The sequence below is a fragment of the Cavia porcellus genome, unplaced genomic scaffold (assembly GCF_034190915.1).
Source record: "Cavia porcellus strain 051 isolate PalLab524CR breed Dunkin Hartley unplaced genomic scaffold, mCavPor4.1 scaffold_5, whole genome shotgun sequence".
NCBI classification, from domain to species: Eukaryota; Metazoa; Chordata; class Mammalia; order Rodentia; family Caviidae; genus Cavia; species Cavia porcellus.
The window spans coordinates 48,920,408-48,937,031 of NW_026947488.1; the positions used below are offsets into that span (position 1 = coordinate 48,920,408).

Sequence of the window (16,624 nt, forward strand, 5' to 3'; positions counted from 1 at the left end):
CATAAGAAGAAACATTAGCCTGCCCAGGTAAGTTCACAGAACCTTGAAATAAACCCTTCTTCAAGTATGTTCACACAAATGCTCCATGCAAACCAATAATGCAAGGATGATCTCCAAGGCCATAATACACCACAGCTTACTTGCATTCAGCCACTCAGACAAACACAGGAGTACAAGACAGCTCTCCTGGGGCGTCCGCGGAGAGCAATGCTGGGATTTCAGATCACACAAGCTTAACTGGAGTATACTGAAGAGCAGCCTGAATACAGTAAATCCTGACACTGCCTGGACATAGTCCACTTTGTTTTTAATGTATTTTTGCTTACTGGTTGCTAGACTGAATTTTTATCTTGATGACTTAGAAAAATACACTTATTTTTCTCACTTTGATTCAGGTAGTAAGTAATCATAAAACAGAATAAGTCTCTTAAAAAAAAAAAAGTCCACAAATCCCATCGTGGAAGGATCCAGGAAGCCCTCCCAGGGAACAATCAGGGAGTCTTCAACAGCTCAAGGAGTGCTCCAACAGCTCCAAAATAACCCTGAAAAAAATACATCAAATGTAAGAGCAATTTTCCTCAGCCTTACTTCAACTACCACAAGTATAGTTACCAGTTAAAGTCAACAATGCCCTTAACTCCTGACCCATGCCTGTGCCCCAGCAGAAAGCCTGAGGCCAGCAGGGCGCCAGGAAGCCAGGCTGCTGTGGAAACAGCAGAGCCAGACCCACGGTGGGTGCCACAGCGGTTTGTTGCTCAGTGCTTCTGGTAAGACAGGGCCCCAGCTGTCAGGGGTCTGTGTGTGGTGAGACTGTACCAAGCGTTACAGGGTGAAGGTCTGACTGAGCTGGGGGTGAAAGGCAGGCCGGGAAACTGGTGGAATATGCTCAAGAGTCATCTAAAGGAGGAGGAAGGCAGAAGGGAGGGACAGGGATGCCACTGCTGAGCATGGGGCCACAAGAGCACAAGATGTGGACAACAACACAGGTAGATTCTCTGTAGGGCAGGAGCAGCTACGCCCAAAGCTGAGCAATCAGGAGCAGCCAGCAGTGTCCTGAGGTGACAGGAAGAGGACAGAAGCTCCTGAAGGGCGGCAAGAAGCAGAGACAGAGAAGTACCAGGTGCAAGAGGACAAGTACTACATCATGTCCAGAGGTAACTGGGTCAAGTGCAACTGAGAACACAGAAATCCAACCAAAAAGAGAGGAGTGAAATATTAAAGGAAGTAAGACAAAACCTGCACTGACAGCGAACACCCAAGGGAGCCAGGGAAGTCGTTCCGTGTTACCAGATCCAGCAAGGCCTCCAGAGCACAAGACAGAGTATTAAAATACTGTAGTAGTAACTGAAGGGAGATGTGAGAAAGAGCCTCAAAGTCTTGCTTGTGAATTTCAAAGAATAGATGACAAGCTGCAGGGTGAATAGAGCCAAGAGCCTCAACCATGTTCAGGTTCCCTGTCACAGCCAGAGACCAGGGTAATCATTTGACAACAGCTATAGATGTAGTTTTACAGCTTCCTGTGTTTGTACTTCATTTTACATTAAAAAAAAAAAAAGAGACAGGGTTAACCATTACACTGAGGTCTCCTAAAGACCCAGAACCCCTCACCAAGCATGTGCTAGGATAAGAATGGGAAAGGACCAAGGAGGCCTTTAACAATCATTAAACCAGATATCAGCCTGGGGAGGGCAGGAGACTATTTCAAGACTCGGAAAGGCTAAATAAAATAAGTGCCACAAGAGCAGAGAGCCACATTAGTCACAGGCCCGACTGCACATGGAGAACCAGGGACACACATGGTCCGACAACACGAAGCAGAGAAAACAATGCAATCAGCAGAGAGAATGAGGAAATATAAAAACAGCTACGTGTAGTGGTGCACGCCTACAAGACCCTGTCTCAAAAATAGTAAAAATTTCATAAAGGTTTATTTAAAATTATAGGTTGCATATCCCTTACCCAAAATGCTTGGCATTAAATTTTGATTTTGGAGTTTTTCCATTTTGGAATATTTGCATAAAAGTTATCAGTCTGGAGTATCCCTGATCAAAAAATCTGGTATTGGAACCCTAATCTAAAAATCTGAACCTGGGCCGGGAATACAGCTCTGCACACAGCACCTGAGCCTGGCAAACACAAGGTCCTTGGTTTAATTTCCATACCAAAAAAAAAAGGGTTAAAAATCTAAATCTAAAACTCTGATGTAGGAAATGTAAGTTGGCAAAGTTTCAGACTTTGGAGCATTTCAGACTCTCAGATTAAAGATGTTCACCCTATATTATATGAAGATACAAGTATGAAAAAGAAAAGACCAAAGACAGTAATCTCCACATTTACCTAGGAAATGGTTCAACAATAGAGATTACACAGAAGGAAAGTTATATTAAGATATAACATTAAGTAGGATGTCTTTTTATTCTCTCAGAGATCACAAAAGACAAATACAGAAAGATAAAAAACTATAATAATCTTAATGGCAATTCAGTTATTTACTAATGTAACAGCATTAGAAATAAAAAGACATGACTTAACCTTAAAGCTTTTAGTAATAGGGAATTTGTGTACTTTGAATTTTAACTATGAACTTAAAACAATTTAAAAAGAAAAACTTTGCTAACTTTAAAGGAAAAAGTAATTTTTATTGATCAAATCCTACTTAAAAGCACAGGACACATGAATTATATCAATACAAAAAACTGGCATCAAAAAAGATGAAGAAAACAAGCAGGACCAGAGGAGCTGTATTTACAGAGTCAATGCAATGAAAAAATATAAAGGATTGTCCAGAAAAGAAGAGAACATCAAAGGGGCTGGGAATTTAGCTCAGTGGCATAAGCACCTGCCTTGCAAGCAGGCAGTCATGAGTTCAATCCCTGGTACCGATTAAAAAAGAGAGAGCAAACATCAAAACTCCATGAAAAGGTTCAAATTTTCCTTTGGGGCCTGCAGATACAGCCTAGTGGTGGAACACTCGCCTAGCATGTGCAAGGTCTGGGGACATTCGTTTGCTTGTAGCAAGTATTTACATTTATTAAAGGTGCAAAAGACATGTTGTGCCACATTTCAAACATCAGTACAATCACACAAATAAAATTCTTTAAAACTGATTACAATTAAAATAGTGTTTCACCTCAAGATATCCTAACATAAAAGTAGTTACCATAGTGTCTCTTTCCTTGAAATCTTTGAGTATAACTTCGTATACTATAGCACCAAACATATCAAGACAATGTAAAACCATTCAAGAGAATGACAGTATTATAGGGTATTTAGAACCGCCTATCAGAAAATGAACAATGTTTTCTGTATAATCTCCTTGTCTATAAAAGTTTTTGCTTATATTATCACATATAATAAAATCCAGTAAGATACAACCTGTTAAGACCGATGGAGACAGACAATATTTTGCTTAAATGGTTATGCTTTGACTTGCGCTGTTTTGTTGTTATACACTCTTTTATCTCAGTCTCCTTTTAATTACTTACTTTTTTATTTTTATCTTTTTAATTAAGGGAAAAATAAAAAACTTAGCAGGATACATTATAATAACCCACTTTCATTTCCTATTAACTTGATTTGAAACCCTGTATAGCCCTCAACATCTTGTTTTGACTGATTTTCCTGTATTCTGCTTTGCTTGATAGTACCAAGTTCGAAAGTATAGACAAAACTGTAAAGACAGTAAGATTCATTATGACGCCCATTCCGGTTGACTATTATCTTCTTTTAAAGTCGTGTAATGTCTCCAATGTTTTGGTTTTATTCTTTATTGTTTTGTTCAATTTTATCATAACTGATGATACAGGCAATTCTTTTTAAGATAGCAAGAGGCAGTATGGTAACCATTGTTGATCACCTAGTATTTTGTTTTTACATTATCTATTATGTCCATCCTTTTGATTTGACCGACTCTGTTCTGTCATGTCACATTTGGTTTACTCTCTTCAAAAAAACAGTAGTAAGAACTGTGGGAGTAATAAAACCCAAAATGTGTAATTGTCATTGTGGAAAAGAAAGTGCTCTAAAGAATATAACTACATATATATTTAAGTGTATACGATAGATAACCATATTACTGAGTTTTGTTGGATCATTGAACAAAACTGTTTGCAGTCTCACTGTTTGAAAGTCCACCTTATATGCTTTAATTTTGTAACTTGAACAACTATTTCTAAGATAATATGTAATCTATTAACTAGTGATTTCCTACTGTTTACTTTTTCTGAAATTCTGTATAACTTATACTCTTTTTCTGTTATTTTTTTCTTTTTCTCCTTAAATAAAAAAAAAACTGATTACAATTAAATTAGCCAGGAATCTACTTTGCATTTTATGAATAGCTACTAAACTGAAAATCAAAATGAAACCCCACCTTGTTCAATTTTTTTTTAAAAAAGGCCAATACTCAGCCCAGCTCAGTTCTCAAGTTCTGCTACAGGTTGAACCCTATATGTATGTTGACATGTCACCAGAAACAAGTTCGCTTACCTCGTGTTCCGAAAACAATGCTTTCAACTGCCCCTTGGACCAATAATCCAAAGCATATGCCAAGAGCCGCATGGCGATGGTATTAATTCTCAAGAAATTTCCAACAAATACCACCTGATTAATGTTCTGAACACATCAAAAAAAAAAGGCAATTAGTTTATATATGTTTTCTTAATTAAAAAAAAAAAAAAATACCCTCCCAACAGCACTATGTACACCTTTTGACAGCAACTTGAGTGATGGTCACATTTAGTCCAGTCAGTCAGTGCTACTGAAATTTGATCCCCAGACATCTCTGGACCTGCTACAAACCATGCCCAAATGTCAAAGAAGAAAATGGATTAGAGAAAAATAGCTATTAAATATGAAAAACAGTAAATACTAATTGAAAATTTTATACAGTAAGTTTTTTTAACTTACCCAATTCAAAAAGGAAACTGACACAAATGGGCAAATTATTAAAAATGTGTAATAGGTAGAAAAAAATCTGACTTTAGCATGATTAAAAAGACAGAATTTTAAGCCTATTAAGTTAGCAATAACATCAAAAAACATCCTGAAACTCTACCCACATGATTGGTACAGTTGTGGTAGAGTTGACCCATCAGTTCACTGCTAAGGATGACCTAGATGGACTCTGCCCAGTGTAGCGCACCCTGATGAGGTGTACCAAGATCCTAAGCATGGCCATACTGTAAGATCCCAAATCTCACTGCTGGGCACCTTCTCAAGAGGAAAGCTGAGACAAAGAAAAACTTCCCACTTAGCTTACTGCAGTTACCATTATAACCAAATGCCCAGCTGTATATAAATAATTTATACTATTAAAGAACCCGATCAGTGAAGTTATAAATCTATGCTAATAAAAACCTGGTCAAATATGTAACCTATGAAATATATATTTAAGTAAAAAACAAATGGTATGTACACCAACTAATACATCCTAAAACACATAATCAATAGGAAAAGGAACACACAATAAACAGAAAGATTCAAACAAATGTTTTAATTATCTTTTTAATTAAAAACGAGACAAATCCTTTTGTGCTTCTGAGGTTTCCTTTTAAAATTCATGCCCATATTATCTGTTTAAATAACTATGGACAAGCCGTAAGTCTGCACCAACTGGGCCCTAGCTCCTCTTTCCCCAAGGGCAGCCCATTCTTGGTTCTTTCATAGCCCTGTACAATGCTGCTTGACCTGAATGCTACAAGGCAGCACTGTAAAGAAGCTGAAAGCACAAAGACAAATAGCTCTGCTGAGGCGGAGGGAGCTGGGGCAGGCATTCATCACCCAATCAGTCTTCTCCCAGCTTCGGTGACTTCCACTGGATTCCTTCCCAGGCCTCCAGAGCTCCCACCATGAGCCAGGAGATGAGACACAGCATCATCACTCCCACAGTCTCCACCATCTGAACCTAGCCACCTTCCTAGCTTCCTCTACTCTCCCCTCAGGACAGCTCACTTTACCTGGGAACAAGAGCCATGCTTATCTTCAGTAAATCAATGAAGATTAACCTGCATGTGAAGAGTTCTAACTTCACACTAAAAGTCTACCTGACACAACTACATGTAGCCACTGTTCTGAAGCAAGCAGATGATGTCAAGGTGGACTCCACTTAGTTCAGCATCTCCCTGACAGCAACAAAAGAAACCCATGTCCCCTTACTTCATTAAGAGCACACATTCTTGCTATGGAACCAATGTTGTTGGTGATGGTGATCAAAGTCGCTCTAGCAAGGTCCTCCTTACTGACAGCCTCTCGCTTCTCCTTGCTCATCATGTTTCCAAAGCTGTGATGAAGAAAAAAAAAAAGAACATCCCATTGTTAAACCAGTCAATTGATCCCAACTGAACTTCAATGTTACTTTACTGAGATAAAATTGGCTTTTAAAGCAACAATGTTCAAACTTTCCAACTTTTTGTTACACAATGATGCAGCATCTGTTCAGCGGGAGCAGCTTCAAAGGAGCCTACAAACTCTCTAAGTGAGCAGGTGGCTCTCCATGTGTCTTCTACTGACATCAGCAGACATCGCAGTCCCAGAATCCCACACAGTTCCAAGAGTTCCACAGTCCCCTAGAATCTCAGCTTTGCTGCCCCTTCTGCCACCAGACAGTTTCAAAAAGACAGCTCTGTCAGCAATCATACCACAGCACACAGCCATTCTCAAGTTGGTCACATTCATTCACATCTGGTAAACTGGTTTATCACTCAGCACACACACACCTGAGTCCTAGAACAACTGCTACAGTTTCAGATTTCAGGGCTGAGTGTAGCATGCACAAGACCCTGCATTCAATTTTCAGCACCACAAAAAGAAGAGTGGGGAAAAAGGGTTTCAGATTTCTCTAGAAGATAAAGTAGTTAAAATGCACTGATCAACAGAACTGATATCAGAACATAAACCCAGCCAGTCAGGAAAAAGCGATAACCAGTAAATGCTGCAAACAAAAAATTACAGTATTTAGCAAAGCCCTAAAATTAGTAACAAGGGCCAGGGATTTAGCTCAGCGGCCTAAGCAACCTGCCTGGCAAGCATGAGGTTGACAGTTCAATCCCCAGTACCAAAAAATTTTTAAAAATAAATAAATAAAATAAAATTAGTAACAAGCATGTATGTACCTCTTTTCTGGTAAAAGAAACATGTGCTCCAATATACATAAAACTGTAATTCAAAAAAAAAAAACCCTCAAAATACAGAAAATCCCATTATAATAGCAGGAAAGAGAGTAAAATGTTTAGTACTATAACAGAAATATACTAAAATCTATGAAACACTGTTGAAAGAAAGCAAAACCCTAAATAAAGGGAAACATATTCCATCTTCTTAGACCAGCAAACCTGGAGGAGTTGAGGTGGCACTACTTTCTAAAACTGGCCAGCAGATTCAGACCCTATCAAAATCCTAGCGGTATTCTTTGCAGACTCTGCCAAGCTAGTCCTAATATTCTTAAGTAATTTTAAGAAGCCCAAAAGCCAAAATAACCTTTAACAAGAACAGCCTGGAAGACTCACAGGTTTCAAAGCTTAATATATGAGCCGGGTATGGTGGCGCATGTCTGTAATCCCAGCACTTGGGAGAGGCTGAGGCAAGAGGATCACTCCAAGTTCGAGGCCAGCCTGGGCTATGAAGTGAGCTCAAGGCCAACCTGAACTGCACAATGAAACTCTGTTTCAAAAAGACAAAAAACAAAAACAAAAAAACCCACAATATAAAGCTCATCAAGGAAATATGGTACTGACATAAGGACACATATACAGGTCAGTGGACCAGAACTGAAAGGCCAGAAATAAACATACTCATCGACAGCTGATTGATTTTTGACAAAGCAGCCAAAAAAATCAACAGGAGGGAAGTCATCTTTTCAACAAATGGTGCTGACACAACAGGATCACATGCTCATGAAGGAATCTGGAGTGGTACTTCTCATCACACACACAATTAATTTGAGGGAGTCAAGTGATATAGAATACTGCCTAGCATGGGCAAGACCCTAGACTCAATTCCCAGCACTGTAAATAAAGTTTTTCTTAAAAACTCAAAATGACAAGTGCAAGGTCGTGAGTTCAGTCCCCAGTACCAAAAACAAAAATAAAAACTCAAAGTGAACCATTGACCTAAATGTAAAGAGCTGAAATGATGAACTCCCAGAAGAAAAGAATAGCCTTAGGGTAGGCAATGATTTCTTATATATGACACTAAATGTGCAGGAAATGAAATAAAAGACTTCATCAAAATCAAAAACTTCTATGCTACAAGTAACACCACCAAGAAAATGAAAATGAACGGCACTTCATGCCTATTAGCTAAACTAAAAGAGAAACATGCTAGCAAAGACATTAAAAATTTTTAATTTTCATAAACTGACAGGACCGTAAAATGGTACAGCCAAATGGTCCAGCAACTCCACTCCTAGATACATTAAAAAAATAATATAAAAAATATATTTCTACACAGAGACAAGCACACAAATGCATTATGCAGAAACGCCTAAAAGCAGAAACAACTAAAATGTTTAATAACTGATAAAGGGATACAATGTGGCCTATCTATACCATGGAATGTTACTCAGCAGTAGAAAGAATAAACTGCCTCTTGCTAGACCATAGATAAACCTTGAAAACATTATGCTAAATGAAAGAAGCTGATCATAATCACAAACTATCCAACCATTTATATGAAATAGAACAGGTGATTCTGGAAACAGGAAGTTTATTGCCCCTGGGGAGGGTTGGGGGTGAGAACTGGAGAATAATGGATATAAAGAGAATGCTCTAAAATTGGATTATAGGGGCTGGGGATTTAGCTCAGCGGCATAAGCGCCTGCCTTGCAAGCAGGCAGTCGTGAGTTCTATCCCTGGTACCGATAAAAATGAAAAAGACAAAAAAAAAAAAAATTGGATTATAGTTGCAAAGTTCTGCAAATACACTAGAATCACTAAATTTTACACTTTAAATAAGTGACTTTGTGGTACACACACTAATTCCAAAAGTTGCTGAAAAGAAAGCACACTCCCTTACCTCGAAGCCACAGCCCAGCCTGGCAATCCAAACCTCTCATAGTCTCCTCCATAAATGTCTCGCACTAGTTTATCCACTTTGGTACTATCTCCATGAGATGCCATTTCAAGAGCTTCTTCAAAAGTGGTACAGCCAGTTAGAAGACAACAGAGACCAAAAAAAGTTCCTCCTCCAAGACTGTGATTACAAACAAGCAATACAGTGCAGTAAGGCAGTAAGGCAGTAAGATTTATGAACCCCAAGTTACATTCATGTATCAATCCACTCTTGTCCCAAGAGGGTCATGCAGGTGCCACTAGCAAGAAATAAGTCTGCAAAAAGATAGCCACAAGTACCTCCCATATGCCCTGAATGTACCTATCTCGGAGCCAATAAGCAAAACAGAAAAGTTTGGGGCTGCTGTTGTCAGTGTGCCGGGGTGCAGCTAGGTGCTGTCCACCCGATACAGGCCTCTCAGGTCAGAACAGCCCTGAGGGAGTCCTGCTGCACCTTCCCTTTTCCCCTCTTCAAGTATGTCCCTAAGGTCATTCTCAATCAAGCCCCTGTTGCTGTGGCTCACCACCCCCACCCAAGACACTTGTATCTGCTGCCCCCCAAAATAATTATTTCCATTCTTTAGCTCACAAATGTTAACACCCTGTTTATCGCAAATCCCTATTTTTAAGTGACTTCTAATTCTTAAACCAAAATATATTCATTCCCTCTTCCATTTACTCTTCCCCTTGCAGATTACCCTCCCCATCACTCTTCTATTGATCAGTACCCTCAACTTCTACATCTCATACCATCCCCTGGCTATGTGTCCACTCATTCATGTGTAAATGTATAAAATGAGATCTTCCCTTGCCTTCTCTTTTAAGACACTGTCTAGTACCAACTGGGTGTATGATTAATTTCCACTCAGAAGGCCTGAGGCAGTCCCGAGTTATCGAGTTCAAGGCCAGCCTAGTATCTTTACTACTTTATACAAGCATACCACAAATAATCTGAGAGCAATGACTATGGCTCATGAGTCTGTTAATGTATTTTATCAAATAACTATCGTAAATAAACTTAACAGCAGAAATTAAGGTGAGTGATGAAATCAGAATTTTGAAGAGTTTTGCATAATTCTAAAAAAAGTAAATCTATCATGCAACCTTTTTTTGAGGGGAGGAGATACTGAGAATTGAACTCAGGACCTCACACTTACCAGGCAAGCACTGCACCACCAAGCTAAATCCCCGTCCCCCTTCCATGCAACCTTAAAAAGCTCTTGAGAGTATAGTTATGTATAACTGCTTAGGATATTAAGAAGAAACAGTGACTTACATAAAAGACTTACCTAGGGGGCTGGGGATTTAGCTCAGTGGCATAAGTGCCTGCCTTGCAATCAGGCAGTCGTGAGTTCAATCCCTGGTACTGATAAAAGAGCAAAAAGACAAAAAAAAAAAAAAAAAAAGACTTACCTAGTACCTGTGACCCTCTTGTAATTATCTTTGGAATACACTGCTAAAATGCTAACTCCTGAGCCAATGTTCACTAGAAGCAGAGGGTATGGATTTTTCAATTTGAATGGCAACTTCTGACATTTTTCAGAATCAGCAGGGTTTTCAAAGTAGTAGCACTGTGATCGTCCATTGAATCCAACTGAGTCAATGTATAAAATCCCTTTTATTAAGCAATCTAGTTCGTCCAGTTTGCAAAGCTGAAGATCACCTATCTGTAAGGAAATAAGAATGTATTCAGGCTTTAAAACCCAACAGAAATTTTTAAATTCATTTTTTAAAAATCATACATTAAACAAACCATAAAGCACAACATGTCTACTGTATGCTTTTACAGAACAGGTTTGAGGACAACCTACATGAGACAGACTGTTAAAACAGATTCCTACTCCCACAGACCCAGATAGACACTACATAAAAACCACTATGGCACTCAGAAATGAATGCCAAGAATGACAAGTGAGGACTTTCAGACTTGCCAACTAGAAAAAAAACATCTCTGGTCACAGGAACACTAGCAGGTGCACAGCTCAAGCCATGGCTTTATCAGAAAGCACCTGATGACACATGCATGGCAGGAGGCAGAAAGACTGTGACATCAGCTTTCCAAGAGACTACCTTCAAGGTGATGAGGTGGTAACAAAAGTAGCCTCACCTTGCTACTTAACATCTGAAGCCAAAGAGCTGCAAGTGTTCAATTGGCAGGGAAGATTATCTCGTTCCCCACACTAGTGACAGTTTCTTGAGAAGGCAAAAGTTAGTAGTATAAAAATGTAAACCATTCTAATCAACTGAATTCTCTTAAAATAATAAAGAAATGGTTAAGATTATTAGTCATGATACAGAGTACAATTGAATGAAGCAGATCTATATGAACTAAAGTGGAATCAAGCCACATACTTAGTCAAAACTAGCAAGCTAAAAAAAAAACTAGCAAGCTGAGAACCGTTTTATAAAACATGACCCTGCCAGGGGTTTAGCTCAGCAACACAAGCATCTGCCTGTAAGTGGGAGGTCATGAGTTCGATCCTCAGTACCAAAAAAAAAAAAAAAAAAAAAAAGACCCCTATTCATTCATTCATTCATTCTGGTAGTAGTACTAGGAATTAAGCCCAGCATTTTTCTACCCAGCTACAGATTCCTAAGTAATCCTTTTTGTTTCTAAGTTTTTGAGATGGGGGTCTTACCAAGTCATTAAATGGCCCACACTGGGCTCAAACTTGTGAACTGTCTTCCTGAACGGCCTTCTAGAATGCTGGGATTACACGTATGTGCTACCATACCCAATTTAATGTCTTTTTTTTTTTTTTTTTAAACATTCACTATGTAGTCTAGGCTGGCCTTGAACTCAGCTATACTCCCGCCTCAACCACTAGAGTACTAATTACAGGTGTGCACCACCACACCTGGCTCAATTTCCCTATTTTTAGAACCATATTTATATCCACATATGTCATACATAGTTATTCATAGAAAAACTTAAGATATGTAATTTTTCACAGCAGTAACTTTGGAGAAATGATACAATTCTGCCTCTATGAACTTCCAACCTGTTGGGATGGCTACAAGGACATATATTCAGTGTGCCTGACAAAGTCAACCAGGCCTCAACCCCTGAAGCATCTGATTCTGTTTACAATCAAGTGTAGTTAGCCCTGAAAATTCTCTCTAATTCCGATTCTCATTTGGTCACTTTTACATTCAACTTATTCCCATCTACTGTGCAAGAAAAGATAATAGGCTCGGACTGGGGATTTAGCTCAGCGGCATAAGCACCTGCCTTGCAAGAAGGCAGTCGTGAGTTCGATCCCTGGTACCGATAAAAAGGAAAAAGACAAAAAAAAGATAATAGGTAACTTCAAATGAATCCTTAATTTAATTAGTCCCTAATACTGTTATTCCTTTTACCAAACCCAAGTCCTATGGGTTCCTCTGCTACTCCAAATCAAGATAAATTTCATGCTGCCTTCCTGACACTTGCATCTCCAAATGCCAGAATTTTCTTTTCTAAGCCTAATCACTTGACTATGGTGGTGTACTCAAATCCCAGTAGTTTTCTGATAGTATCAAATCAATTTCTCCTTTTATCCTCCCCATAATTCATATCTTCTAAAATGTCCTGCTGTACTATCACTCTTCCTGAATCTCAGCCTCACACATTTAATGACTGAGTCCACAGGTAACTTTACTCACCCAAAATTACTCAGAATATAAGTCAGCACCAAAAGCAAGCTCAAAATAAAGAAAATCTGATTCATATTAAGAAACTCCAAACTTTGAAAATGTTTCACTAGAGGCCAGGAATTTAGCTCAGCAGATCAAATGTTCCCGTGGTAAGCATGAGGTCGTGAGCTCAATCCCCAGTACCAAAACCAAAAAAAAAAGACCAAAACACCACTTCCCTTGAGAATGTTTCACTGTTGTTTATTAAATATTAAGTCAGTCCTAGTGCACAAGGTTTTGTTTTGTGGTTCTTGAGCTAGAACCCTAGGACTTTCACACAGAGCTACATCCCCTGTCCTCCCCTGCCACAACCCTTTTTTTTTAAATTTCACAACAAAGTCTCACTACCCCGACCCACTCAGTTGTGCAGCCTGGGTTCTAACTTGGAAACCTCCTGCTTCAGTCCCCACGGAGTGCTGGCACTGGAATTGTGTAGCAGCATACTTAACACAAACAAGATTTGACAGGCATTTCATTCCAAACAATTTTTAAGGACAGCACTAAAAAATTACAAAGTGCATATGGAGAAACTCTAATGGCCTAAGAACCAATTCTTAATATACAAAGTCCAGTTCACATCCTCTCTGTGGATTAGCATGCCATGCTAAACCCTCGGCTAATAGATTGAATGGTTTCCAAGTATTCTGCAAAGGGTAATCTACAAATCCTAGAAATAGGGTTATTCTACCTATCAATTACGATCCATGATCCACTAGAAAGCTTGCAGAAAGAACAACAACCCTCTCCTGCCATCTCTCCTGCCTTACAGATGGAAAAGAAACCACCAAAACCCAGTAACTAAGAAAAACCCAGACTCACTATAAAACCTTATTAAATAATTCATGTCAACCATTGCAATTCCATTTCCTTATCCATAAAATGAAGATTTAAATAAAAGCTTATTGTGGCCAGTAGTGGTGATGCCTGTAATCCCAGCACTCAGGAGGCTGAGGCCAAGCTGAACTACATAGTGAGTTCAAGGTCTGCCTAAACTACAGACCCTGTCTTAAAAAATAATAAAAAGAATTTTAAAAACTCATTGCAACGATAAAATGGAACAATACATAGAAAGTACATGACATATTATAATCATCAACTATTACACATTGGCCATTCAGCTTTATTTTTACTAGTACTTGTTCATTCTGCTATGGTAAATTTTGCTCAAGAGAATTTCAAATGGTCACACTTCCAGAATGCAGGCAGGGAGATAAGACAAGATACTAATCAATAATGCTTTAGTACTTCAGAGAGGTGGACATCACTGCTCTGAAAATATAATTTATAATATCCAAAAATACTTGATACCATCTCTAATGATTATACTTAAAAGGAAGTCCATAATAACATGGGTTATTGTATGCACAAGGTTACGAGTTCAATCCTCAGCACATTAAAAAGAAGACAGTCAAAACAAGTACATCACTCTACAGTCTCCAGGACAATGTTCTCAGCATAGGGGCTGCTCTCCAGCAGACTCTCCTACACTGTCCTGGGGAATGCTGCAGGTCTGTCAGCAAACATCAGCTCACAGGTCCACCTTCCAAGGCTGACTGATCATTTTGAGGGAAACAAGAGTTAGATCAAAAATGATGACTTGGCCATTTCACAGCTGGTCAGCTTCACAACTGACCAGCTGCCTAAAGTTAACTAGGTTATTTAACTTCTCTAGGCCTTGAGTTATTTATGATAGACTGTCTTGATCATCGCATACAAGTGTTAAAAGGCTTAAGTGAAACGACTAAAAGGACCTATAGTTTGCTAATGCCACCAGTTATCATAAGAGAGTGTTTATTCCTTTTTTCAGTGCACGATCCATTAGCCAGAAAGAATAAGTCTAAATGATGTTTAGCAGTACATCATGGTCTTAGAAAATGTTATCCTTACAAGGTCTATCACCCACTGTATAAATTTTTGAGACAGGGTCTCACTATGTGGTTCAGGCTGGCCTTGAACTCATGGCAATCTTCCTGCTTCTGCTTCCCCAGTATTGGGGTTATAGGTATGCACTACCTAGGTTATAGGTATGCACTACCATGTCCAACCTACGTGCCCTTTTAATTGCAAAAAAAATCTTTTATTATGAAGTACAAAATGTTATCTTATATAATACATACAAAAGGTACAAAACTGTAAGTAAATCTTAACTAACAATTTAAAAATTCAGGTCAGTTCTATATTGTAATTACTATGGCCACTTACAGGAAAAAATTGTGAGACACACGCAGAGAAAGAAACCGTAAGATACACAGGGAAATGAAATACATATGTAGAATAAAGGCAGAATCTCTTTTGGTCAGTTAGTGGCATTAAAAACATGTCACTGGGGCTAGGGATTTAGCTCAGTGGCATAAGCACCTGCCTGGCAAGTGTGAGGTCGTGAGTTCAATCCCTGGTACCGCAAAAAAAAAAAAAAAAAAAAAAAAAAAACATGTCACTAAAGACATTTTAAGCCTGTAGGCACCCTTGCAGTCAGAGTGCTAGCCAATTCACAGGTTAATTCTTGACCTACCCAACAGCCACTTTCAAATACCTGGTGTCAGGCCTGCCTTAATATTCACAGAATTAAAAACAATATCAAAAATCAGACATGCGTGTGTGAACACTGCATTGTCTCACTACTGAGAGAAGCTGAAACAACACAGGTATATGGATACATATACATATATATGTGTACCAAGCAACGCATAAGCCATGGTGACCCCCTAATTATTATTTTAAAATTTTATTTTCTCTTTAAAATAAAATAGATTTGAATGAATAAATACATAAATACAAAAACAACATCAAGTCCTAGTGGAACCGCCTTCTAAGCCAGATGCAGTCAAGAGCCTGGGTTGACAAGCGTAGCACAAACCCTATCTGAGGACTTCAGAAAGGGGACTCTGCTGTCAGCCCCTCAGATGAGCCCTCTGTCCTGAAAACATCATTTCCTCCAGAGTTCGTCATTTGTGTAACTGGTGAACAGGCCAGGAAACTAGTGGAGGAGGTAGTGGAAAATAAGTGGCAGAAGAAATTTACAAACATTTCATGACATGATTTTTAAATTTTTTCAATCTCTCTGTTCAAAACTTAATGATGTTATTCCTCACAGACAGGCTTTCTATTGTTTATCACAGACTAAATTTTTGTAGAAAAAAAAAAAAATCAACAAAATGCTGTTTTCTGAAGTTTTGGTTCCCCACACAGCTCAACTAGGCAAAAAGCAAACTGCACGACTATCACTAGATAGCTTAACTCCCAACTGTCACTAATTTATAGCCAATCTTCATTTCACTCAAGAAAATCCAACTTCCATTAGAAATCAAAATTACCACTTGCAATTGGCATTATTCTTAACCATCAAATTACCATAAGATGTATATAAGCTAAAAAATGCATACTGTGAGAAAATCCTGCTCAAATTTGTATGCTCCACCTCCAGTGGCACAAAAGACTGTGTGGAGACTCGAGAAGTTTTTATCTCTGCCCATTTGAATAAAAGCAGGCATGTCATGAGTGGGAAAGCGTATAAAGTGCAGATTGCCTTTGCGTCCACACAGAGTCAGGTCCTTCAGCTCGAGGTGCACATCCCGGATGCCTGTGGACCCGTAAGCCACATTGGAGGTCAGGTATTTTCTAATGCTTTTCAGACTCTCCACCTCTTCCTCCTCTTCTTCCGCAGTGATGTCTTTGGGTTCAAAATAAACCAGCTTGACCAAGGTCCCACCAATATCCAAGCCAAACCATGGAAAAACTAAATGAGAGAGAGAGAAAAGTCAAAACAGCTTTTTTCTACTAAGTTTACATTTACTAGATCAGCAACTCATTTCATACTCTATGGTTTCAAAACAGTGTAATTCTAAACAAAAGGATATTTGGAAGAAGAAATTTGATTCTGATTTGGAAAAAACTAGGACAAA

General features: G+C 38.7%; 1 protein-coding gene across 5 annotated transcripts in view; it reads right to left on the minus strand.

The window, feature by feature from the left end:
- Nucleotides 1-290: 290 nt before the first annotated feature.
- Nucleotides 291-16,624, minus strand: part of Pank2 (pantothenate kinase 2) — a 29,807-nt gene continuing 13,473 nt past the window's right edge. Inside the window, exons 2-7 of one of the 5 annotated variants that reach the window (XM_063248750.1) lie at nucleotides 16,106-16,458; nucleotides 10,461-10,714; nucleotides 9,013-9,189; nucleotides 6,157-6,280; nucleotides 4,489-4,614; nucleotides 291-542 (exon numbers count right to left, since the gene is read on the minus strand). In XM_063248750.1, coding sequence (XP_063104820.1) covers nucleotides 492-542; nucleotides 4,489-4,614; nucleotides 6,157-6,280; nucleotides 9,013-9,189; nucleotides 10,461-10,714; nucleotides 16,106-16,458 — 1,085 coding nt within the window. In that variant the 3' untranslated portion in view covers nucleotides 291-491. Of the gene's footprint in view, nucleotides 543-2,618; nucleotides 3,966-4,488; nucleotides 4,615-4,634; nucleotides 4,793-6,156; nucleotides 6,281-9,012; nucleotides 9,190-10,460; nucleotides 10,715-16,105; nucleotides 16,459-16,624 lie in introns of those variants that run through there. The other 4 variants (XM_063248751.1, XM_063248753.1, XM_063248754.1 and 1 more) reach the window with 4 other exon arrangements.